General features: G+C 41.1%; 1 protein-coding gene across 4 annotated transcripts in view; it reads right to left on the reverse strand.

Annotated features, from left to right (window-relative positions):
• Positions 1 to 2,105: 2,105 nt before the first annotated feature.
• MCF2 (MCF.2 cell line derived transforming sequence) overlaps positions 2,106 to 26,993 on the reverse strand; it is a 181,452-nt gene continuing 156,564 nt past the window's right edge. For 3 of the 4 annotated variants that reach the window (XM_040323778.1, XM_040323777.1, XM_040323780.1), the window contains 3 exons: positions 26,403 to 26,515; positions 16,294 to 16,394; positions 2,106 to 2,687 (listed from right to left, as the gene is read on the reverse strand). In XM_040323778.1, the coding sequence (XP_040179712.1) occupies positions 2,647 to 2,687; positions 16,294 to 16,394; positions 26,403 to 26,515 (255 nt within the window). In that variant the 3' untranslated portion in view covers positions 2,106 to 2,646. The remainder of the gene's footprint in view (positions 2,688 to 16,293; positions 16,395 to 26,402; positions 26,516 to 26,993) is intronic. The other variant, XM_040323779.1, reaches the window with a different exon arrangement.

Below are 26,993 nucleotides of genomic sequence, written 5' to 3' on the forward strand. Positions count from 1 at the left end.
AATCAATTTTAGGGTGAGCGCAGCTTCTTATACTTTACATGGTGAGCTGTAAAAACATAACTCTGTCACCTGGTTTTACCATCGATCCCTCCCCTCCTCCTGGCTGCTTGTGTGAAAAAGACCTTATGTAGTTAAATATATTAACTAACATGAAGATGGAAAGGGAATTTTTTGGGAGGCTGAAATTTACTTGTATGGTATCATACAAAAGCTTGGGATAACAAAATTGGTATAAAAGGTTTTACATTTTATATATAGAAATAGAGAAAAACCTGTAGTAATACACAACAAGAATCCTTGTGCTATAGTGTTTTTGCAGGTTTATAACTTAACCTGGTTGCTTTGTCTCAGCTGACCTCCTCCATTTATGCAGCATAAGATGTTCTAAAGGTAAACAGTCCAGTAGGTTTATAGGTAGATTCACAGAGAGTTACGGCGGCGTATCAGTAGATACGCCGTCGTAACTCTGAATCTACTCTGTCGTAAATGTAAGCGTATTCTGGAAACCAGATACGCTTAAATTAGGCTAAGATACGAGCGGCGTAAGTCTCCAACGCCGTCGTATCTTAGGGTGCATATTTACGCTGGCCGCTAGGTGCCGCTTCCGTTGAGTTCGGCGTAGAATATGCAAATGGCTAGATACAGCGATTCACGAACGTACGTGTGCCCGTCGCAATTAGTTATGCCGTTTACGTTAGAGATACGCCGGCGTAAAGATAAAGCTGCTCCCTAGGTGGCGCAGCCCATGCAAGGTATGGACGTCGGAACAAGCCTATCTTTTTACGTCGTTTGCGTAAGTCGTCCGCGAATCGGGCTGGACATAATTTACATTCACGTCGAAATGGCATACTTTGGAGCAATGCACACTGGGATATGTCCACAGACGGCGCATGCGTCGTTCGTAAAAAACGTCAATCACGTCGGGTCACCAGTCATTTACATAAAACACGCCCCCCTGTCCCACATTTGAATTAGGCGCGCTTAGGCCTGCCCATTTACGCTACGCCACTGTAACTTAGGAGTGCTTTGTGAATACAGCACTTGCCTCTCTGACTTACAGCGGTGTAGCGTATATGCGATACACTACGCCGCCTCAAAAGTGAGCCGCCCTACCTGAATCTAGCTATCAGTCTTGTCTATATTCCTATCGCACACATTCCTGGAAACAAGGCTCATCATCATTATCAGTAATAGGTGTTGCAGCGATTACCAGCTGGATACCGGAATCACCAAGTCAATGTACATATTCGCCAGCACACCAGGAATCTTCAGTTATCGTTCAAAAGTTTTTATTGCAGAAAGATCACATCACAAAGACAAGCGCAAAGTTTTGAAGCCCCGCAGGACCCCTTCATCAGGCATGTGACAAAGGGGTCCTGCGTGACTCTGAAACGTTGCACTTGTCTTGTGTGATCTGCCTGCAATAAAAACCTCTGCTTTGCACGATAACTGAAGATTCCTGGTGTGCTGGCGAATATGTACATAGTCCAGTAGGTATGTCTTTTCCAACAAAAGGGGAAAAAAGAGATTATGACTTGGCCAACCACTGTAGTTGTTAAATACCAAAATAATAGAATAAAAGAAAAAAAGACTACTTACAGTATAACATCATGTTAAATAATTTGTTACATAAACAATTTTTATGTATAAAAAAATTGGCCAAGGTGTTAAAATACCTTTCCGAAAATCTGCTCCCATAATAATAATGTACAACATGCTGGACTCAAACATGAAAACAAAAACTGCATATTCAAGTGAGCTATTGATATTGATTTCTGATTTTTTAAATCTCTTTTGTTGTCATAATTTGAACCCCAAAGACTCAGACACCTAAGTATTTATATCTTACCTATTAGAACCTTGAGGTTCTTTGTTGTAGGGTTTTGAGGTATGTCATTGAGCGGCCATAATCTGTGAGATGCTTATCTCAAGGTGTAGGTCTCTCACCATAAGCAAAATCATAAAAACCAAAGCCTGCGAACATTCCTTTACTTCTTGTAAATGCTGTAATACTACTGTAAATACTGAGAGGTTGAAGAAGAGCCTTGATACATTTCTGGCTAAAGAAGGAAAGACCCATAAAAGATCTTTCTGTGCTTTAAAAATGGAAGAATGATTAAGACTTTTATTGCAATGTGTCACATTTAACCAGACAATGCAGGTAGTGGCAACAACGTGGAACGTTCAGAATCATTCATAGTCTTCCAGTGTTCAGTTCATATAAAGGAGGTAATGTTGAAGCTGTCCTCTAGAGGGAATCCTTGTTAGAGGAATACAAGTATGACGAGTCTAGTGCAAGTATTTTACTCCAAAATGGTAAAACACATGATGAGCTTGGAATGCATTGTCTAGAAACATCAGCACATATATTTACATAGAGTTAAAAACATTTCTTTTGCCAAGATGAAAAATACAATGGTGATGCTATGGAGCACAATAAAAATGGAACCTTCCAATTTACAGCAACCGTCTTACAAAATAAGCTCGATAAAAGAGTCCCATGTTATGAAAAATGTACGTGGGTTTTTGAATAATGGTCACAGATGGCTGTTGAATTTAATTTAGTTCAATTTGCTGTAACATTACTATGTAACAATGTCTCTTGCTGAAGCCCCAGGTAAGATGCAGTTATTTCCACCCGTCTTTCTATGGAGAACTTAGCTTCCTTGTGGTACACAGGGCAGCATCTGTAAAAAAAAAAAAAAGGATAAAATGATTTGTAATATTTATTTTAAGGAGCAACGGTGCGCGAACTATAGATGTTCAAGCCCAACTCCAGGCAAATATAAAATTATCCCTTGCAGTGGGGCTGTGCTGAACTGTAAGAGCTGATTGGTCATTTTGTATGGGGAGAAGAGAAACATTTTTACTTACCCAATCCTCTGCTCCCCCACAATCCAGCGGTGGACTCTCCCTTGGCGTCCTCGTGTCCAGAGCAGGGCTATAGACCCTGCTCTGGTCTTGACGATGTCAGATCCCTAGAATGGTGGAGCGTGGGGTTGCAAAAGTTGCAAGGACCAGACTAGCTACAGGAAGGAGTGGGGGATTGGGTAAGTACATTTCTTTTTATTGTTCTCCTAGATATAAGCAAACAATTAAAACTTGCAATATGAGCACAGCCTCACTGTAAATGATATTTTTTTATTTGCCTAGAGTTGGGCTTTAGGCTGGGTTCACACTAGTGCAAATTGGATGCGGATTTTCCCCACATCCAATTCACACAGCAGGAGATTGTGACCGGTTCTCTATGGAGCTGGTACACATATCTCTGTAGCAGCTCCAGTGCGAATTGCACAGGAGTTCTGTGCTTCTTTTGGTCCGTTTCAGGTCTGAATTTAGCCCAAAATTCGGGCTGAAATCGGACCTTAAAGAGTGAACCCAGCCTTAGAGTACTTCCACATTCTTATCAGTAAACTTTAAAACAAACCCTCATTATACATGTGCAATTTGTTTTGTTACGAATCGAAGTTCAGATGAAATTTTCGTTATTTTGAGATCTGGATGTATCCAAATCTCCAAATTACAATAGTAAAGGATTTTCAACTGATCCAAAACAAGTTATAATAAAAACAATACATTTATTTGTATTCATTCTTTTCATTCAGATGACATGATGCTATAGTTTGGGCCTTTTGTTAATGTTTAAAGAACCCAAAATAATTTAATGACAAAAAGAGTGATCCAAATTTCTTTGGATCTATTTGTATTTATTTTAGTGAGCGTAGCATGAATATTCTAATAAGATTTTTTTGTATCTGGGTTCAACTTGAGAGACCATTTGTTCACTGTGAAATAAAATGATTCCCACTTATTGTGTATTGGATGGAGGTGGATCCATCAGAACCTTCAAATCATAACTGATTGAATTAGTCTGAAATCAATTTCATTCCATTTGTTACTTCCGGATGCATGCCACTCCAGTCGATATTGTCTAATCAGCTCATTCCATTTCTCCTTGTGGGTTAGATTAGCAGGGATGACTCATAGTGTATAAGTAATCTCCCGAAAATAACATGTTAAAATGAATATAGATTCCGAAAATACGAATTGATTCAGAACAACGAATATACAAAACAAATCATACTGACATAACAAATATGATGTGAGGAAATTATTTACGGTACTTTACAAATTAATCTGAAACTAAACTAATTTTTCCATCATGTACATCTCTAACCCTCACTGACTTCTGCAACTGCAGGCACTCTGGAGAAATACATTCACAACACAGGCAATTAAATCAAATCTCATCTCGTTATTTTCTCTGACAGCAGTAACATAGCAGCCCTCCAGTTGTCTAATGTAAACCCCCTTGAAAAAAAACTGCATTCATTGAACAGAGCGGTGTTGTCCCAAAAGACACATGCTAACAAAAACTGACCATTACCTGCTGCAAATGATAAACATTCTGTTAAATGGTCCAAGAACAAGGGATCAAGACAAAATTTACCGGTTTCAAAACTGATCATTAAACTTCTCCACATCCATCTTTTTTATCACGATAAGATTGAAAGTCAATTTACTTTCCCTGCTAAACTTGCCATCTGAGCATCATCGTAATCAACCATGAGCACCTTACCAACAATGACACATCAATTACAGCTGTAGACATTGCAGACTGGAAGATGATCGCTCATAGGCATGTAGGGGTTGATTTACTAAAACTGCAGACTGCAAAATTCGGTGCAGCTCTGCATAGAAACCAATCTGCTTCCAGCTTTTTTGTCAAAACTTAACCACCTACGGACCACCCGCCGTCATTATAAGCCAGCACTTTGAAGTGGAATATTGTTGTTATGGCAGATAGCTGACATAACTCTAGTATCCACTTCTTCAGTGGGCGTTCCGCTTTCAGATAAAAGCGGTCTAAGCGGCAGATTCGCTGCAAGATCACTTTTATCGGTGGTGGGAGAGGGCCCTTCCCGCCGCTCTCCGATGCCCTCCGCCGCTTACCAGAGCCGCCGTCAGTGGCGGAGGCGATCGGGTCCTCTCCCCTGCTTGCCATGGAACTGAGTGAGGGGAAGATGGCCCCCCGCTCTGCTCCATACAATTGCAGGGTGGAAGCAAAACGTCACTTCCGCCCCTAGCTCTTAAAAAGTCTTTTTTTTTCAAACAACTTTTTTTTATTGCATTTTTGTGTACATTGAGATCTGAGGTCTTTTTGACCGCCAAATTCAAAAAAGTGAATTCGTCATAAAAAAATAAAAGTAATGACAGCGACAATTCTGCAACTGAGCAAATTTCAGTGATTTTGAGTTGATTACATTATTGAATAATTTTTATTATAATTATATTATTATTTGTTATAATTATTTATAATTATTTATTATATTATAATTTATGATTTTGTTTTTCAAACTTTTTCATACCCGAGATGTCTACTAGACTCTGGTTTGGACAGATTTAAGTGAGTTATTCCTAAGAATTACAGGCCTACAATGTAAAATGGCAAATGTCCTTGCAAAATAATGGTACCGCTTTCAGCACCTAAAATCTGAAATAATCATACCGCCAGGGAGGTTAAAGCAGAGGTTTCGCCGTTTTTTTTTTACAAGTCAGCAGCCACAAAAACGTCAGCTGCTGACTTTTAAAAAATGGACACTTACCAGTCCAGCGCACCCGCAATGTCAGCAGACGAGGCTGAGCATTCGCTCGGTCCTCGGCTGCTTCCGTCGCCATCCTCGGTGAGGGAATCAGGAAGTGAAGCCTGTCACGCCGTCACTGGTCCCCGCTCTCTCCTGGGAACAGTGTTTCCCAGAAGACAGCAGGGGTTATGACGTCAGGGGCTGGATTCCCCGCGAAGATCAGACCCGGAAGTGGTGCAAATACCTGTCTCAGACAGGTATCTGCACCCCCCTCTCCCCTGAAAGGTGCCAAATGTGTCACCAGAGGGGGGGAGGGATCCAAAAAGCGAAGGTTCACTTTTTGTGTGAACCTCCGCTTTAAAGAGGTCCTATCATGCTTTTTTTTCTATTACAAGGGATGTTTCCATTCCTTGTAATAGGAATAAAAGTGACACATTTTTTTTTAAAGAACAGTGTAAAAAAAAAAAAAACAAGCTTGCGTGCAGAAGCGAACGCATACGTGAGTAGCACCCGCATATGAAAACGGTATTCAAACCACACGTATCACTGCGATCAAGAAATAATTTTAGCCTTAGACCTCCTCTGTAACTCAAAACATGTAACATGTAGAATTTTTTAAATGTCGCATATGGAGATTTTTAATTATAAAAGTTTGTAGCCATTTCACAAGCGGGGGCCCAATTTTGAAGCGTGACATGTTGGATATAAATTTACTCGGTGTAACATCATCTTTCACAATAGAAAAACAAATTGGGCCAACTTTACTGTCTTATTTTTTAATTCAAAAAGTGATTTTTTTTCAAAAAATAATAAAAAAAAATGTGCTTGTAAGACCGCTGAGCAAATACGGTGTGACAGAAAGTATTGCAATGACTGCCATTTTATTCTCTAGCGTGTTAAAAAAATTATATTATATATATATATATATATATATATATATATATATATATATATATGTTTGGGGGTTCTAAATAATTTTCGAGCAAAAAAAAATTATTTTAACTTGTAAACAACAAGTTTGAAAAATAGGCCCGGTCTTAAAGTGGTTAATTGAACAAGCTGAAGTTAGAAGCTGATTGGCTACCATGCACAGCTGCACCAGATTTTACACTCTCCAGTTTTTGTAAAATCAACTCTGTAGTATTCATTTTAGAGTCACATTTACCAATTACAGTAAAACCTTGGTTTGAGATCGTTTTGCAAGACAAGCAAAATGTTTTAATACATTTTGCCTTGATATACAAGCGATATCTAGATATAAGAGTAGCGCCATGTCACAACTGAGTATAAAAAAGAAGAGAGGAGCCTCTAAGTGTAGCAATATGGTTACATTTAATGAAGGTACAACATTTAGCAACGTATTGCTACACTTAAGGCTCATACACACAGTCAGACATCCAACAAAATTTCCCTTGGATTTTTTTCCTAATTGATTTGTCCGGCCACACCCATAGCATACACACAGTCAGACTTTTCTGCAAACTTTTCTAAAACGTTCCTAAAATCACGTGTTTTTTTTGCTATTTTCTGATCTTTACCGCCACCCTTTGGTTAACGTCTGCTATTGTTTGTTGCTTTTAACATTGGTTCTGAGCATGCGTATTTGCACTTTGTCCAAAAGTTGGTTGGATTGCTGTACACACAGTCAGACAAGGCACCATCAGACTTTTGTTGCCGAAAAGTTGGTCCGTTTGCAGACCCAACTTTTTGTTGGATGAAACCCGAAAAAGTTGGTCTGATGGAGCGTACACACGGTCAGACAAATTAGAAAACTTGCAGATTTTGAAGTTGGTTGGCAAAAAGTGTGACCGTGTGTATGGGGCTTTAGAGGCGCCTCTCTTCTCTTTTATACCCTGTAAAAAAAAATGCTTTGATATACGAGTGCTTTCGATTACAAGCATGTTTCTGGAAAGAATTATGCTTGCAAACCAAGGTTTTACTGTAAATCGTAATGCCCTTAAATCTTCGTACAGTATTCTAATGTTGCTACCCAGTTTTTAAATATGTCATAATGTATTTATACGGTCCGTACAGCAAAACATTTTTCTCAAAATGCATCATTTAAAAGGATTTTATTTTCTTTAAATGCTGAAGTGAATTACAGAGTTTGCCAATATTGCATGTTCATTGCAGCCTGTGTGTACTGTAACATGCATTTAAAATATGCATAGCACATAGCATTAGGATCTGTCCGCCTGCGCTCATAAATTTGCCGCTGTGCGTTAATCCTGTTTTTATATGCCCAGCTGTATATGAGTGCTAGCTTATAACTGAAATGACCATTTGATCTGTTTGCTTTAAATACTTTTCAGATCAGTTGCCAGTATTTGCAAAGTGCATTCTGAAATGCCTGATAGACTCTCATTTCCTATAAAAAAGGATTTGTCTGCCCAGTGCTAAGGATTAGAAGGAATAAACACATTTGACTGCCACCCACGTCTAAATATAGGAAAGGACTGTAAAAAAACACTTGTAAACGCTTTGAAATGGGACATTTCCTGAACTAATATTTAATCAATCGATAGTGTTTACAATAGTTTTATTCAGATAACAGACATAGGTAAACAGTATGTTGAAATTCTGCTTTTTATAGTGATTTTGTCAACTAAAATGTACCTACTTTAGAATAACAGGACTTTGGGAAATGTAATTCTTATTTTACAATACGTAATACTGTGACAAAACATTTATAAAAGAACATTGGGGAAATGTAAAAAGCTCACAATAATCCGATATAAGGTATGTATTATTTGCATTTGTTCCCACTATCCCCCACATACCAGTTACAATTCAATACCAGGCTGACAAAAAGACGTTCATACACCATAAGCAGAGAAAGAAATGGTGAAAAAAAAGGAGCCTGCCAAGTCAGGCCAGGAGCTAGGAAGGCAGAGAGATCTCATGGCTCAATTTCCCTGGAGGTAGCATCTCAGGAGTGCCACAAACACACTAAGGCCCCGTACACACGTCCGAGAAACTCGACGGGCAAAACACATCGTTTTGCTTGTCGAGTTCCTTGTGAAGCCGCCGAGGATCTCGGCGAGCCAAGTTTCCCCGTTGACTAACGAGGAAATAGAGAACATGTTCTCTATTTGGCCCGACGAGATCCTCGTCGGTTTCCTCGGCCGAAAGTGTACACACGGCCGGGTTTCTCGGCAGAATACGGCTCCGATCGAGTTTCTGGCTAAATTCTGCCGAGAAACTCGGTCGCGTGTACGGGGCCTAAGAGGGTTTAGGACCCCACTGTCAGTTGGCCACAACACCAGCAAAGCTTTTTCTTCTGCTCCTTAAAGTGTCTGTAAAATTAAGGTTACTTTCACACTGGGGCGCTTTGCAGGCGCTATATTGCTAAAAATAATGCCTGCGAAGTGCCCTGAAAGAGCCGCTCCTTTTAATCCAGTTTGAAACTCTATAGCACTTGTAGTATACATCTAGGGGTGTACGTTTATCAAACAGAGAAGAGCCGAGATCCTGATGATCACGGCTGATCTCTCAGGTGTACCAGTTTATGAAGCCGAGATGAGGAGTGGAGAACATGTTTTTCACTTCTCATCACAAGACACACCCTTCTGTCATTCACTTTTACACCTTTATGAAGGTGAGACCTGAAGATCTCACTGGCCATCTCTGTAAAATATCTTCGTCCCAGATTCTCCAGCTCAGAGGTGGGGAACAGTGTTAATTTAGTCGACTAAAACATTTTAGTCAACTAAATTAATACTATTTTAGTGGACTAAAATACGACTAAAACAATTGAGATGACTAAACTACAACTAAAATTAAAATGGCGTTTTAGTCAAAAGACAAACTAAATAGAAATTTGACTTCAAAATATTCATACCTCAATACCAGAACAAATAACATATTTTATTCTTCACTCCAGCAGTATATAATGAGTTTGGAAATTGTGGAGAAATGTTAACTAATGCATTACAATTTAATTACACACATTACATTTTAGATGACTCAAATGAGTTTTAGTTGGCTAAAATGTACTGGAGGTTTAGTCTAAATATGACTAAAACTAAAACCATTGCAGAAGACTAAAATTGGACTAAAACTAAAATGCTATTTTAGTCCTAAGACTAATGCCGCGTACACACGACCGTTTTTAATGTCATGGGAAAAACAACATTTTTCTCGACGTGATTCTTGTCAAGCCTGCCTTGCATACACACGATCGTGAAAAAAAATGCTCAAGCAAATCGCAGTGACGTACAAAAGCACTATAAAGGGGAAGTTCCATTCGGATGGCGCCACCCTTTGGGCTGCTTTTGCTGATTTTGTGTTAGTAAAGGTTTGGTGAGAGACGATTCGCGCTTTTCAATCTTCGTGCTTTTCAGTCTGTTACAGCACGTTCCATTACAAATTCTAGTTTTGCCAGAACGAGCGCTCCCATCTCATAACTTGCTTCTGAGCATGCACTTTTTTTCCCGTCGCTAAAGCCTACACACGACCGTTTTTCACGATGTGAAAAACGGCGACATGAAAAACGACGCGAAAAATTAGAGCATGTACTAAATTTTTAATGCCCGTCTTTCACGTCGAGAAAAATGCTCTGAAGCCTACACATGATAGTTTTTAATGATCTCAAAGAACTGGAAGACTTTTGTAAGGAAGAATGGGCAAAGATACCTCAAACAAGAATTGAAAGACTCTTGGCTGGCTACAAAAGTGCTGTGATACTTGCCAAAGGGGGCAGTACAAGATATTAACTGCAGGGTGCCCAAACTTTTGCAGACGCCATTTTTTTGTTTTCTGTCATCTTGAAAGTGTAAATGATGGAAATAAAATCTAACTTTTTTGACATATTATAAGAATGTCTAATCTGTAATTTAATGCCTTTTGGCGATTTTTCCATCTTTCCTTGGCTTCGTTATGCACATTAATACAAATTTTTACCTGGTGTGCCCAAACAGACAGTAATCGATTTCTGCTTTAATGGAGTTTTCATCCATCTGGTGTATTTAAATCTATTCCCCGCAGCCAAGTGGTTCATGTTTCCAGGATTGTGGGTAACCCCAGAGCAATGGATGTTCGGTTGGATGAGATGGAGGACAGGCTCCAGGGCCACCATCAGGAATTATGGGGCCCCTTACACAGCTTCAGGCATGGGCCCCCTGGAGCAGAGAACCCGAGGGGGGTGCTGCTGTCTGAAATTGAGAAGCGGGGGGGTGCCACTGCTAATTGAGAAAATTGAGAAGTGGGGGGGGGGGGGCCTTTACAAAAAAAAAGAAATAAAGAAAAATATATAAAAAAAATATATAAAAAAAGGAGGGGTAGCCATCCGGGGCCCTGGGGACCTCTGGGCACTTTAATAAAAGTAAAAATATATATATATATATATATAAAAAGGGGGGTTACCATCTGGGGACCTCTGGGCCCTTTATTAAAAAAATTACAGAAAAAAGGGGGTTGCCATCCGGGACCATGGGGACCTCCGGGCCCCTGGGGACCTCTGGGCCCTTTAATAATATAAAATATATATATATATATATATATATATATATATATATATTGTGACAGGAAGTCAGGTAAATCTGTGGGTGTTGTCACAGTCGGGACATACATTTCTGCCTTGTTAGACAATACACCAATCATTATTAGGCGTCGGCTGCCAGAAATAGCCAGGAAGGCTAAGGGCCGTTGGAAGACTCCAGCTGTTCAGAGTGAGGCAATTAAAGGCCTCTATAAAGTAGCCCAGAGGATAACCACTAATGAGCTGCATGCTGAGGCTTTCTGTGTGAAAAACCCAGTGCTGAAGGTCTCCTGGAGAGGTGAGGAGACCATTGATTTTTCTGTGTGATAAAAATCAAAAGACTATTGTTTGTGCTGTATGAGCAGCACTGTCTATCCAGCGGTAGGCTGTGTTAGACTTCATAGATGGGCGTCTACCTTCCACACAGGAACCTAACGTGGCTAGGATTTATTTTATGTTTGATTTTGTTTAATGCTGTTTGGATGCTTGCACTTGTTTTCCAGCAAGATGGAAAAATAAACCAGAAACTTTGTTTTCAACCGTCTTTGACTGCCAGTCTGTATAAATTCAGTGTGTGGTGAACCCATCCAAGGGGTCACACACCCCGCTACCGAGCTAACCCCTTACACATGGTGGAGTGTCGCGGGCAGTTAAAGTAAACCCAAAATGGAGGAGATGCTGAAACAGCTGGTTTTATCAAATGCAAATCAACAGCAGATGAATGCAGATTTGGAGCGGAGCATTGCAGCTCAACAGCGGAGCATTGCAGCTCAATTGATATAATGGATATAATGGATATAATGTAATTTCTACTATTTGTGATTAAATATTTTTGTGCAGTATTCCGTCTGTTTTTTATATATACCAGGCGCTATATATATATGTAGCGCCTGGTTACTTCCAAGTACCGTTGCTATTGAAATTTAGAGCATAATCAGAGTGTAAATGACTCTGATTTCAATTGCAATGTTTAAGTAGGGTCTCTGTTCCAGCTTGGCTGTGCTGTGGGCTCATTCTGTTGCGCTGGGGTGTTTTTCCCACCCGGTGCGGTAGGTGGCAGCAGTGGAGTTGAGGTTTGGGTGTTCTCTTCCAGCAGCCAATCAGGGGGGCTTGGGCCTCGCTGGGCATGCTGGAAGGGGGTACTTATGGAACAGACGCCATTTTTTGGGGTCTTCTTCCGGTGTGGCACCCACCTTTAGGGTGGCCACATCACGGAGCTCCGGCTTATGGCCTACCTGGCCGGAGCGTGCGTACTATGCAGTGTTCCTGGTTTCAGGCCTAAGTTGGTCCGGAGCATTCAAGCAGGACGAGGTCCCAGTGGTCGACTGGGTTCCCACTTCTGAAGATCCCAAGCAAGTGTACATGTTCGGTGGGTAGTCCATCTGAGGAGCGCCAAAGAGAGGCTGGCGGTCCAATAGGATTCTGACGAACCACCGGGGATCGATGTGACCGGACACTGAAGTATTGACTCCTCTTTCAGTCGATACCTGGGTGACGTTAAGAAGAAGATCCAGGCCAAACTTTACCTGAGAGGGTTTACTCCGTGTCTGCAATCGGAGAGGGCCTGTGGCAGAGGTTTCTCTCTGACATTCATTCAAGAAGGTCTGTGGCAGAGATTTTGTCCTAAAGAGATTCGAGCGGTGTACCCGGCTGCTAGGTCAGTGAGAGAGGCCTATCCTAAGCCCACTCAAGCAGGAGTGGAGTAAGAGTGTTACGCATAGGAACAGGACTGTTCCAGATACTACACCTGAATCTGCTGTTCTCCTTTCCATCTCTATCCCTTTCATCACCTGTTCACTGTTTTTACCCGGCTGGGTAATAAAGAGCACATAAAAAGAAATTTCTTTGTGGACATTCCTTTACTACTGCTGTATGCATCATTCATCCCTAGACATTCGTAGAGAGCCATGAGGTAAATCTGCCATCCCATAAGTTATCAGCGGCTCCTTCGGGGGTGAGGGCTACATATATATATATTTTTTTTTTACTTATCTATCACAAACCTCTGCGAGACCCACCTTCCTTAAATCCCTCCTCCCAGCACATATCCTGCCCTCAAATCACCCCCTCACGAATCCCTCCTCCCAGCACAAATCCTTTTCCCCCTTCTAGCATAAATTCCATTACTCCTCCCAGCATAAATCCATGTTGATTGACACCCCTCCATCTCCTCCAGATCATATGGCCCCCTCCTTTTGTGCATGATACACATCAGAGCCGAGGAGGAGTCTAACTTCCCTTAGCTCTGACGTGTACTGTTGATATAGGCAGCCAGTGGGAGAAATGCTGGCTGCTGCAGGAGGGGAGTTTGAGGCGGTAGGAACCTGGGGCACCCTGCAAAGGATACAGGACAGGTGTCCTGGTTTCCCAACACTAGCACATCCAATTGTGCGAGTGTGGGACGCCAGGATTTTGCCAGTCCAAACCTCCTGTAGGTGGCAGCATAACCTTATATCCATGAACGAAGAAGGAAAGGATTTATATAAAAAAAAAACCTCTTCAAACTGATTATCAGTTAGTTGATTAATTGGTTATTGATTTGGTTCATCTTGCGGACAAAAGCTTCCATCTTACCTGTCAGCAGATTCTTTTTTTTTTTTTTCAAACAAACACTTGGTTTCCAAGAGACTTTCACCCACCCTGGATCACCTATGTTTCTTCAGCACTATTTTGAGGTCTGGTGGTCAAGGCACAACCTCCTGCTTGTCCTGGACTAAAAGAATGATATCTGCAGTGTCTGATGAGTACTACATGTTCCACGAAAAGCTATAACAATGGTCAGAGCCCAATTCAGCTGCAGCTTTATGAACATATCTCACCAGTTTTTCGTCCTTTATTCCAGTGCCCTTTGTCCCCACCTTCCCCTGGCATTCTACTCTCTCCGAATTACATCACTGGGCGCAAGCACATTACTGAGATAATAAAATGTGCTAGACGGAAAATCTCTGCCTATTTCTATTACTGTGGTATATAAATAGAAAGGCAAACTGAAACTGAACACGCTGTAATCTCGCTAGAAACTAGTGATGAGTATATATTAGTTTTGTAGGAGGAACTGGCATTTTGACGTTAAAAAAAACCCTGGTGTTAATTTGACTGACGATGTAAGACTATATTTTACTATATTATAATAACTGTCCAGCATGTTTCAACAGAACAAGCACGATAAATACAAAGACAGACGTCACTGACATTTTCAAGATAAGGGATTTTGTTTGTTCTATTAAAAGAAAAGGCCATTGTTGAAAATCTTCTGAAACTGCTAACTGGCAGTATTTCATTTTAGTACTTTAAGTATTTGCCTGAAATAGACACACAAAAGTAAAGTCAGAGTCAACTCAGAACTCCTGGTCTGCAGACTTGTATTGGGTCAAAAACCGCAATGACAGTCTGCATTTTGCTCCCAGTACATGTTTCCGATAAATACTGTATAATGTGACCTAGTTCAGTAGCTACAACACAATGGGGTTGAATTACTAAAACTGGAGACCGCAAAATCTGGTGCAGCTGTACATGGTAGCCAATCAGCTTCCAGGTTTCTTTGTCAAAGCTTATTGTAAAGTCTAATATCTTTCTATAAAAATAACAAACATGTTATACTTGCATGCGCTGTTGCAGTGGATTTGCACATAGCAGCCCTGATCCTCCTCTTCTGGGGTGCCTCTTCAGCACTCTTGAGCCCTCCCTCCTCCTGAGTGCCCCCACAGCAAGCAGCTTGCTATGGGGGCACCTAAGCCAAGCTACAAGTCTCTGTGTGTCCATTCAGACACAGAGCTGCGGTTCGGTCCCACTCCCTTTCTCTCCTGATTGGCTAACTGACTTTGATTGACAGTAGCGGGAGCCAATGGCGCAGCTGCTGTGTCTCAGCCAATCAGGAGAGAGAGTCCCGGATGGCCGAGACACTCATGGACATCGCTGGATAGAGATGGGGCTCAGGTAAATATTAGGGGGGCTGCTGCACACAGAAGGCCTTTTATCTTAATGCATAAAATACATTAAGATTAAAAACCTTTTGACTTTACAACCCCTTTAATTAAACAAGCTGACGTGAGAAACTGATTGGTTACCATGCACAGCTGCACCAGATTTTGCACTCTCCGGTTTGAGTAAATCACCATCACTATGCTCCTCATTATCATTTTTCCTTTCCGATTACTCATCTCCTTGTATGTAAACCCTAACTGGATAACATTTAGTTTCCGAACACCCCGTGTATCATAAACAACTCTGTGTGACTTGATTTTGAAAATACATGTTTTATGCCTTTTACTCATCTTGCGTTTTATGCAAAAAGTGATCCTAGCAGAGAGGTGTTAATTAGGGTGCCAAAATCTGTTTGCCTACAGGCTCAAGTTATTAAAATGTAATCCCGTTGATAATGATAACCACTTATGCATAAAGCAATGAGGATTTTTGTTCAGTAAATATTTTGGAATAATTTATGTATGCCATTTAAAGGGGTATTAAACCAAAAAATAATAATATATTGCAGGTTAGCAATCCTTTAATGTGGTGGCTGCCTTTATTAAATTTTTTCACCTGGTGATCTGGTCAGTAGTACACTTCCTCTCTAATGCCGCATACACACGATCGTTTTTCCCGTCGGAAAAAGTCAGATGTGAGCTTTTGGATGGGAATTTCGACCGTGTGTATGCTCCATCTGACTTTTTCTGTCGGAATTTCCGCCAGCAAAAGTTTGAGAGCAGGTTGTCTATTTTCCCGACAGAAAAAAATCCTAGTGGAAAAAACATTTGTCTCTATGGAATTCCGACGCGCAAAAAACATGCATGTTCAGAATCAAGCAGAAGAGCCAAACTGCCTATTGAACTTCATTGATCTCGGCTCGTCCTACGTGTTGTACGTAACCGCGTTCTTGACGGGCGGAATTTGGTGTGACCGTGTGTATGCAAGACAAGCTTGAGTGGACTTCCATCAGAAAAAACATCCAAGGTTTTTCCGACGGGTAAACCGATCGTGTGTACGCGGCATTAGGGGGTCTGCAGTCTGGATGAACCTTTGGACAGCAACATTGTCAGCCTGTGCAGGAGATTTAGATTTAGATGGACTTGTTTAACAAATTAAAATGCCAGCTAACACTTTTTTAAGCAGTTAAAAACAATTATGTGAAATAAATATAAACAATAGCATAATTATTTTGAACATAAAAAATGGTGTGCATAGTTTCATTATTTTACTGTCACTTATCACAATGGATTCCTGTATCATTACCTGTTAATTTAGAAGCTCGGATCCTGCATTCACCGATGATGATTTGCAAGTTGTTTCCGTGAATCCAACCTTCTTTTTTCCTGTTCAAATTCTTCACTAACCTATTTTCGTACAAACACAAACCTTAGCACCTTCGTGTGACATTACTTAGAGGTAATTCATCACTCCTGCCTTTTCTGAGATGCTGCTAATAAATGCTGAAACAGATCAAGCAACAGCTGCTGCAGACTAATATTCACTCAGCAAACATCTGCCTTCATTAGAATTACACACCAAACTTCTAGAGCATCAGTAAAAATGTATGTAGGAGAAAGAAAAATAAAGAATATCATTACCCAGATAGCAAGCAATTGTGCTGCAAGTTTGAAAAAGACTTGCTAAGCTATTGCTAGACTTGCCAGGCTTCACAGATTTGTTGCACAATTGCAGTAAGTCCTCATTGCATGACTCCAGATTAACTTTCTTTGCAAACATTCTGCAAGTCTGCTGAAAGTTCTGGTTCATTTATGTTGTGCAATAGTCATCCCACCACAGGGGTCACTGTGGCTTGCAGAGCTCTAGCTGTAGACCCACCACTGTAACTTTTCTCTTGCTAGAGACTTGCCATGCAACGTTGCATCAAATTGGAAAATTGTCAACTAGAATTTGTGCTTCAAGTACTTTGAAGTGTAAAACTTGCCAGTGATAATGTGCAGCAAGTTAACTGACTTACAATTCAAGACTGCCACAAATTTGTGACAAGTTATCCTTGCTATCTGGGTAAACAGGAACATTGTGTATGGTCTTATCATCAACTACAAAAATCACAGTGAGACTTTTAAAAACCTACAGTCAGGTCCAGGACTGGCCATAGGGCACACCAGGCCCTAAAGTCACAAGTAAGCTGACCTGTGACCCTGAATAGCAAGGAACTGGAGGAAATGCAGGACCAGAGATAAAGTGAGTGTGGCTCCCCCTGTGCCTGGATAGGAGGAGCGGCGGGGCAGCTTCATATAGACAAATCAATCTCTCTATTTTCTTCCTGCAGCCTCTTAAAGCCCACTTCTCCTCCCCACAGTCATTCAGAGGCTGCAGGAAGAAAATGGAGATTGATTCTTCTACATGCAGCCGCTCCTTCTATCCAGCTTCCCACCTGTGCTCTCAAGAAACCCCCCCTGTGGTCTCCGCCTCACGCTCTCAGGCTCCCCCCCAGTGCTCTCAGCCCCCCCTGTGCTCTCCGGCCCCCCCAGTGCTCTCCGGCCCCCCCAGTGCTCTCCCCCCATGCTCTCTGCCCCCCCTTTGCTCTTCGCCCCCCATGCTCTCTGGTCCCCTGTGCTCTTTCCCGGCCCCCCTTGCCTCTGTCAGGATTGGGAAAGGGGCCAGTAAATATGTCATGGTTTGCTTGGTCTAAAATGCCCAGGCCTATTTTTTTTGTCCCAGACCCGGCCTGCCTACAGTCAGAGATTTGAGAAGTGATTATTATTTACTTACTACTGAGGAAGAACTGGAAGCCTCAGCAGATAACTTCCAACATTTTATGAGTTTCAGTGGCCTCCATTGTTGCAGCAAATGTAATCAGGGTCATCAGAAACATCTCCCATGCTGCAATGATCTGTGTGAGGTGTAATGATCATAACACGCTAGATGCCATCACTATATGACTTTCAAAAAAGTCAGTATTTGAAAAACATTTTGCACTGGATGATAAGAATAAGTAATTGATTTTGTCTAAAAACGTAACAATATCAGAAATCACTTCCCTCATGCCTATATAGTATAATTTTATTTCAAAGCTTATCTAAACCCCCAAAAATATTATATATTGCTAATATTGTTAACCAGTCCTTCGATTTGTCTGCATTAGTTTTATTTTATTTTCAGGCTAAAGGCTCATACACACAGTCAGACATCCAACAAAATTTCCCTTGGATTTTTTTCCTAATTGATTTGTCCGGCCACACCCATAGCATACACACAGTCAGACTTTTCTGCAAACTTTTCTAAAACTTTCCTAACATCACGTGTTTTTTTTGCTATTTTCTGCTCATTACCGCCACCCTTTGGTTAACTTCTGCTATTGTTTGTTGCTTTTAACATTGGTTCTGAGCATGCGTATTTGCACTTTGTCCAAAGGTTGGTTGGATTGCTGTACACACAGTCAGACAAGGCACCATCGGACTTTTGTTGCCAAAAGGTTGGTCCGTTTGCAGACCCAACTTTTTGTTGGATGAAACCCGAAAAAGTTGGTCCGATGGAGCGTACACACGGTCAGACAAATTAGAAAACTTGCAGATTTTGAAGTTGGTTGGCAAAAAGTGTGACCGTGTGTATGGGGCTTTAGAACACTTTTAGGAATTAAAAAAAAATAACTATTGATTTGCAAACTACAACCCCAGTTCCCAAAAAGTTTGAACACTGTATAAAATCTAATATCATAAGCCCATATTTTATTCACAACAGAAAATTAGGTAGGGAACTGAGGAGACCAGTTGCTGGAGTCTTGGGAGAGGAATGTGTCCCATTCTTGCCTGATATAGGATTCTAACTGCTCAACAGTCCTGGGTCTTCATTGTTGTATCTCTCATTTCAAGATGCACCAAATTTTTTCAATTAGTGTTCAATTGGTCTCGACTGCAGGCAGGCCAGTTAAGCACCCAGACTCTTCTACTACAAAGCCGTGCTGTTATCATAGATGCAGTATGTGTTTTAGTATTGACATGTTTCCATTTAACCTAATTACTGTAGTTGCAAAATGTTCTTCCAGATCTTCCTTGAGTTGTGTTGCTGCCATCATTTTCAAATTTGCCTTATTTGTTTCTTAAAATGGTACATTTTCTCAGTTTAAACATATGATATGTTTACTTATTTCTATTTTGAATAAAATATGGGTTTATGAAATCTGCAAATCATTGCATTTGATTCTTATGTAGATTTTTACATAGCGTCCTAACTTTTCAGGAATTGTGGTTGTACTAGTCCTAGCAATCTATCTAATGGAGATGAACAATGTTTGAAGTCCAGCCTGTGTGATAATCATGACTCCCTTCATACAATTGAAACTCGAAAAATTAGAATATCTTGCAAAAGTTAATTTGCTTCACTAATGCAACTTAAAAGGTGAAACTAATATATGAGATAAACTCATTACATGCAAAGCAAAATAGTTCAAGCTGTGATTTGTCATAATTGTGATGATTATGGCTTACAGCTCATGAAAACCCCAAATCCACAATCTCAGAAAATTAGAATATTACACGCAATCAATAAAACAAGGATTGTACATAGAACAATATCGGACCTCTGAAAAGTATAAGCAAGTACTCAGTACTTGATTTGGGCCCCTTTTGCAGCAATTACTGCCTCAATGCAGCGTGGCATGGAAGCTATCAGCCTGTGGCACTGCTGAGGTGTTATGGAAGACCAGAATGCTTCAATAGCGGCCTTCAGCTCTTCTGCATTGTTCGGTCTCTCATCTTTCTCTTGGCAATGCCCCTAATGCCGCATACACACGATCAGTACATCCCATGAGAACGGACCGATGGACCGTTTTCATCGGTTAACCGATGAAGCTGACTGATGGTCCGTCGCGCCTACACACCATTGGTTAAAAAACCGGATGTGTCAGAACGCGGTGACGTAAAACACAACAACGTGCTGAAAAAAACTGCTGGAAAATGAATTCAGCATCCCCATAGAGCTCGTCTGCAGAAGGAAGCATGAAGTGCTCCAAATTGCCTGGTAGACGGCTGCATTGACCCTGGACTTAATGAAGCACAGTGGACCAACACCAGCAGATGACATGGCTCCCCAAATCAACACAGACTGTGGAAACTTCACACTGGACTTCAAGCATATTGCAGTGTGTGCCTCTCCATTCTTCCTCCATTCTCTGGGTCCTTGGTTTCCAAATGAGATGCAACATTTGCTCTCATTAGAAGAGGACTTTGGACCATTGAGCAAAAGACCAGGTCTGAACCAGACTAGGAGACCATTTAAAGGCTCAGGAACCCTTTGCAGGTGTTATGACTTAATTAGCTGATTAGAGTGGGGCACTTTGAGCCTAGAACAGGGGTGGGCAATCTCAGCCCTCCAGCTGTGGTAAAACTGCAAATCCCATCATGCCTCTGCCTCTAGGAGTCATGCCTGTGATTGTCAGGGTCTTGCAATGTCTCATGGGACTTTTAAAACAGCTGAAGGGCCGAGTTTGCCCTCGCCTGGCCTAGAATATTGCACCTTTTCACAATATTCAAATTTTCTGAGATTGTGGATTTGGGGTTTTCATGAGCTGTAAGCCATAATCATCACAATTATGACAAATCACGGCTTGAACTATCTTGCTTTGCATGGTGATCACGGACATATATGTGCAAATGATCATTGGGACATGTGATTTTACTGTTACACATGTGGGGGACAGGTGTTTTTACTATGTGGGGCAATGTGTGTGTGGGGACATGTGTTTTGGGGGACTGATCACCAGCCGGGCTGCAGCGATCCACTCTCCTCACCGACAACTTCTGTGTGAGGAGAGGAAAGCCGATTGCCTAGCAACCGGCTCTGTGTTTACATTACATGACGCCTGTGATTGGACACGGCCGTCATGTGATCAGGAGGGCCAAACACAGATGCACAGTGTCCAGGTGACACAAGTGCATCGGGATCGCGCCGCTGCGTGAGAACGCGCGCACGACCCCCCTCCTTCTGAGGGACGTTCCCGAACGTCCACTCAGAAAGAGAAAGCACCCACCCGGCTGTATATATGCAGTGGCCGGGTGGGAAGTAGTTAAAAGAAAAGTATAACACTTAGATCATGTTAGAGTTCAAGTGTTTGTAACCCTAATAAAAAAAATAGTTGTTTAACTTAATTTTGCTAGAAAATTACTTAGAACCCCCAAACATTATATATATTTGTTTTAACACCCTAGAGAATAAAATGGCAGTGTTTGCAATTTTTTCTGTCACAGCAGTCTTACAATCGCACTTTTTTTAGAGGAAAAAATACACTTTTTTAAATTAAAAAATAAGACAACAGTAAAGTTATTAAATTGATACCCAACATGTTACGCTTCAAAATTGTTCCCGCTCGTGGAATGGCGACAAACTTTTATCCTTAAAAATCTCCATATGTGACGTTTAAAAAACTCTACAGGTTGCATGTTTGGAGTTACAGAGGAGGTCTAAAAGTATTGATCTTGCTCTAACGATCGCGGCGATACCTCACATGTATGTTTTGAACACTGTTTTCATATGCGGGCGCAACTTATGTAAGTGTTCACTTTTACTCTTTATTTATTTTTTACACTATTCTTTTAAAAAAAAAATGTTTCACTTTTATTCCTATTACAAGTAATGTAAACATCCCTTGTAATAAAAAAAAAGCATGACAGGACCTCTTAAATATGAGATATGGGGTCAAAAGTCCTCAGATATCATATTTACACAAAAATGCAATAAAAAAATAAATACAAAAAATGCCCCTTTAGGAGCTATGGGCAAAAGTGGCGTTTTGATGTCGTTTCCGCCCTGCAATAGTATGGAGCTGGGTGGGGGCCATCTTCCCCCCACTCAGCTCCATACCACAGAGGAGAAAGGACTCCATTTTCTGCACCGCTCCCGGCAGCAGAGGGCACCGGAGTGCAGCAGCAGTGGGCGGCCCCTCTCCCACCCCCGATAAAAGTGATCTTGCGGCAAATCCACCACTGGGACCACTTTTATCTGAAAACGACCTGCCCGCTAAAGAAGAGCATACCGGGGTTATGCCAGCTAGCTGCTGCCATAACAACAATATTCCTCTTCAAAGTGCCACGGTGGGAAGTCTACAAGTGGTTAAAACATGTTATACAGCACCATGCTTGTGCTGTGTAATTTGGCCCCCTGTATCACCTGAAATACCTGGTTGATCCTGCCTGGTTCTGCCCTCCCCCTGTAAACTGACCACGGTTTATCATGGCTGCTGAGTCCTGACGCAATGGTCAGTTTACGTGCCTCCGTCATCTGCCGTGTCTCCTCTCTCCCCCGGCCCCCCGCCTGTCAGCTCCCTTCCTGCTGCTAAACTATCAGTGTTATGTCCCTACAATCCATTCTTTTAGATAACATGTGTCCCATTGTTTGTCCTTTATTAAGAAAAAGCTAATTTCTACCTTCTATCAGAGCGTCTCCTGGCGCTCACGTAACTGCGTAACTCACATAATGTAACTCTCTCTTCCTCTCCACTCCTCCTCCCGGCTGACGTAAGTGGGAGTTCTCGGTCCCTCCCACTGTAGCTGTCAGACTAAGAGGAGAGAGGCGAGGAGTCACGTGAACGCCGGGAGACGCTCTAAAATAAAATTGAAATCAGCTTTTTTTAAATAAAGGACAAGGGGCACATGTTGTTATCTATCAAAGTGCTTTGTAGGGACATGACAAGTGGCTTTACAACCACTTTAATATTTCAGGATTTCTCCTAAAGTAATCTTATTATACCTTGTAGGCAACTTTGACCATAGATATTTTTATGAGTCTATTAACTGTAGGGGGATTTGTAGATTTACTAGGAAACTCTAATGCCACGTACACACAACGTTTTTAATGGTCTAGAAAAAACAAAGTTTTTTTCAACCTGATCGTTAAACTGGCCTTGCCTACACACGATCGTGAAAAAAAAAATGCTCTAGCAAAGCGCGGTGACGTACAACACGTGCAACGGCACTATAAAGGAGAAGTTCCATTCTGATAGCACCACCTTTGGGGCTGCTTTTGCTGATTTCGTGTTAGTAAAAGATGATTCACACTTTTTAGTCTGTTACAGCGTGATGAATGTGCTTACTCCATTACGAACGCTAGTTTTACCAGAACGAGCGCTCTCGTCTCATAACTTGCTTCTGAGCATGCACTTTTTTTTCGCGCCGTTAAAGCCCGACAACGTTAAAAATGACGTGAAAAATTAGAGCATGTTCTAAATTTTTAATGCCCATTTTTTACATCGTGAAAAATGCTCTGGAGCCCACACACGATCGTTTTTAATGACATAAAAAAAACTTAATTTTTTACAACCCGAAAAACGGTCATGTGTATGCGGCATTACTGGCTCAATGCAATAACTATCCTTGAAAGCAGAATCTATTAAAAATAATTTATCTAGTAGTGATTCCACTCCAGTGAGAAAGGGTAAGAACCTCTGCTAGATTTTTATTTCTGCCATTTCTTCTTTCTTCTAATTTGTAAAGGTACAAAAAAAAATATTTAGCTTAACGTGACTACCTATTTTCCCAACAATTGAATGGTGGAATTTACAGCAAACAATCTATGCCTACTCATTTTCATAATCAAACACATGAACCTGACATATATCATATAACGAAGGATTTAACTGTTGGAATCCAAGACAACGGTTCCTCCAGGAGAAAATAAGATGACTACTATCGGCAGTATTGGGCAATAATGGACCAGTATAATAAAATTTATAAATGTTTATTATGGTATCAAAAAATGTCATGTACAAAGTATAAAATGTTGCTCTATAGATGAGCTGATTGTGACCAGTCTAGCTAGATAACAATCAACATCGCACCATGTATGCTAGATGCAATTGGTGCAAAAACAGTGAAACGTAAGGACAAATACAAACAATACACAAACATAAAACAACTAAGGTCCGGATGCTTGCGATGCCACATATGAGAGTCCAGCAGTAATACACCGCTATATATAATTTACAAGGAAAGATAGTATGATTTGAACAATCAAAACATACGTGGCCCCGCCATATCATATCATCACTGCTACAGGTGGAAAATTACATGTCACCCATTGAGTAGTACTGATGTGCCATAAACTCACAGGACTGAAAAATGCTTGCACAGTGGAACCTCCAATTGCGAGTAACGCGGTTAACAAGCGTTTCGCAATGCAAGCACTGTATTTTGAAAAATCGATACTCGGTTTGTGATTGCGCCAGAGCCGAGCAGAGCCAAACGTTGCCGATCGCAGCCAATCGGCGCCATTCGGAAAGGCCCAAGGACAGCACGGCTGACCTCTGCAAATCTTGAGTAGGAAGTCATTCCGAGGTTTGCCGAGGTCAGCTGAAGTGTCCTCTCGCCTTTTCACCCGTTTCCGAGGCTCTCCGCCACCCCCCGCCTCTGGCCGCATGCGGTATTGCATCCCATTGAAGTCAATGCGGAACTAATTATTTTAGTTTCCAACGCTTTGATATGTGAGTACTTTGGATTACGAGCATTCTCCTGGAATGGATTATGCCCGTAATCCAAGGTTCTACTGTATTATACACGTTGGTTGCTAAAAATATGTCAAATAAGCCTTTAGAATAGGAAAAAAACTACAGAGATGAGCTTACGTAAAGAACCTCTTTGAACATTACAGTGATCATAACAACAAATATTTTTTTAGCCAAATACTCATTCATCATCTTTGCTACCCTACATGTATAAAAAGGTTTTACTCTATGGCAACTGTCATCAAATGGTCTGAACACGGACTGAGCGATGCTGGGACCTCAGCTGTTCTTTTTATATTATTACAGTTTTTTTTTATTATCATTCCTTACTCATCATATGGAGCCCTGTATACCGGCCACCAGCATGTGCTTCGACACCAACACAATATATGTGTGTATATATATATTTAAGGTATTCATGTTTTGTACATATATTAATTCTGCATGTATATATTATGTGCTAGAAAATTATACTCCTTCACAATAAATACGTTTATACATTTTATGGTCTGTCATATGCATCATTTAAAGTCTCAACTTTTCCACTTTGTAACCAATATAGGGATGGAGACACATCTTTTGTGCCTCGTTTAAAGCCCTGCCCATTTTGTCTTTCAAAGTTTGGGTGTTCATTAATTTCATTGACCAGAATATTAATTTATTCTGGCCATTAGAATGAATGAATTTAAGCACGTTTACAGTTGTTTAGGTGCCTTCAATGTTTTTTCTGCCCAAACACTACTCTCCTATACATACACGTGGTGGGCTTTTTTCTGCCTCTAAATGCCCCTTCCTGCATGGACACATAGATTAAAATGGAGGGTATTTATAGGCAGGGAAAAAATAAGTAAAAGTTGATCGCCTGTAAAAGTGTGATTTTTGATGCCCAGTGTGCATGAGCCCTATTCCTTCCTATAACCTGAACCCTCACAAAAAATGTTTCTAATGTAACCTTACATCCCTCTTTTCAAACTCACCTCCCCAGCATCGGGATCATCTGTGCTGAAGACTTAAACCCTGTACACACGATTGGTTTGTCTGATGAAAACGGACCGATGGACTGTTTTCATCGGACAAACCGATCGTGTGTGGGCCCCATCGGTTTGTTTTCCATCGGTGAAAAAAAATAGAACATGTTTTAAAATGTTCCTATGGATAAAAAACTGATAGAAAAAAAACGATTGTCTGTGTGTCCATCGGTCAAAAATCCACACATGCTCAGAATCAAGTCGACGCATGTTCGGAAGCATTGAACTGAATTTTTCTCAGCACTTGATAGTGTTTTACGTCACCGCGTTTGGACATGGTCGGATTTTTGACTGATGGTGTGTAGGCAAGACTGATGAAAGTCAGCTTCATCAGATATCCGACGGAAAAATCCATCGGATTAGATTCCATCAGATATCCGATGGTGTGTACAGGGGTTAATACTTTCTGTGCCAAGATATACCAATGGGAATCTCATCACTGTGATCTATTGTTTTTGGTCAATGGGTTTGCTGGTTTATGCTTTTTTTGTCTCTAAGCTTACTGCAGCCGTCTCCCCACATATTAAGGAATGAGAGAAACCAGCACATATTTTTATGAATAGAAACAGCACTTGACCTAGGAGCAGATGTTATGGCCCGTACACACGATCCGAATATTGTACGAAAAATGTCATCCGAGGACGAATAGTACAATAATCGAATCGTTAGTACAGGGCTTCCCTGAATTTTCATATTATATGATATACAGTATATCATATATATTTTTATTATATACTGTATTTTTTCCTTTCTAGAACTGTATTGAAATACTTTTTTTTTCCACATTACTGTACTGTTTGCTACAATCCTTTTGATGCCAATAAAAAACTGACACCAAATCTACTTTGAAAACATTGTAATGAAAACATAGCCTTAGTTAACGATCTTACCATTTTCCCTCAGCATCCTCCTGCAAAAGTTGGATAACATCCCCATTTCTCACCAGTACGTCATCAGATCCCCTCTTCTTGCAGTCAGCCAGTGCTTTATATCTGCCAGGAGACTGTAAAACCACATGAGCTGCCATTACTGGATATTGCAGCACAAACAGTCTGGAGAAATTAGTGATCCCAACTAATGAATCATTTATCTTTTTTGGCTTAAGTTAAAGCAGAACTCCAGCTTGGATGTTTTAATTTTTTACTTATTTTTGTTGCAGAGGGGGTCTTGTCTCCACTTCTTAATTTCCTGCGTGTTACATGTTTTGCATGCAGGACATGACATCATCTCTCACCGCCCACCCTGCTATACCACTGTTTTGCCCTCACTGTGCAGCCGTGGGCAGCAGAGAGATTACATCATCCTTCACTGTGACCCTGATGTAAGGAGCAGCTCTCTTGGAACCCTGATGTAAGTGGGAGGGCTCTGGAACCCTAATGTAAGTGGGGGAATCTCTGGAGACCCTGATGTAAGGGGAGGCTCTCTGGGGACCTTGATGTAAGTGGGGGGCTCTCTGGGGACCCCGAAACAAGGCTAGGGCT

Source organism: Rana temporaria, chromosome 9 (genome assembly GCF_905171775.1).
Source record: "Rana temporaria chromosome 9, aRanTem1.1, whole genome shotgun sequence".
In the NCBI taxonomy this organism is placed as follows: Eukaryota; Metazoa; Chordata; class Amphibia; order Anura; family Ranidae; genus Rana; species Rana temporaria.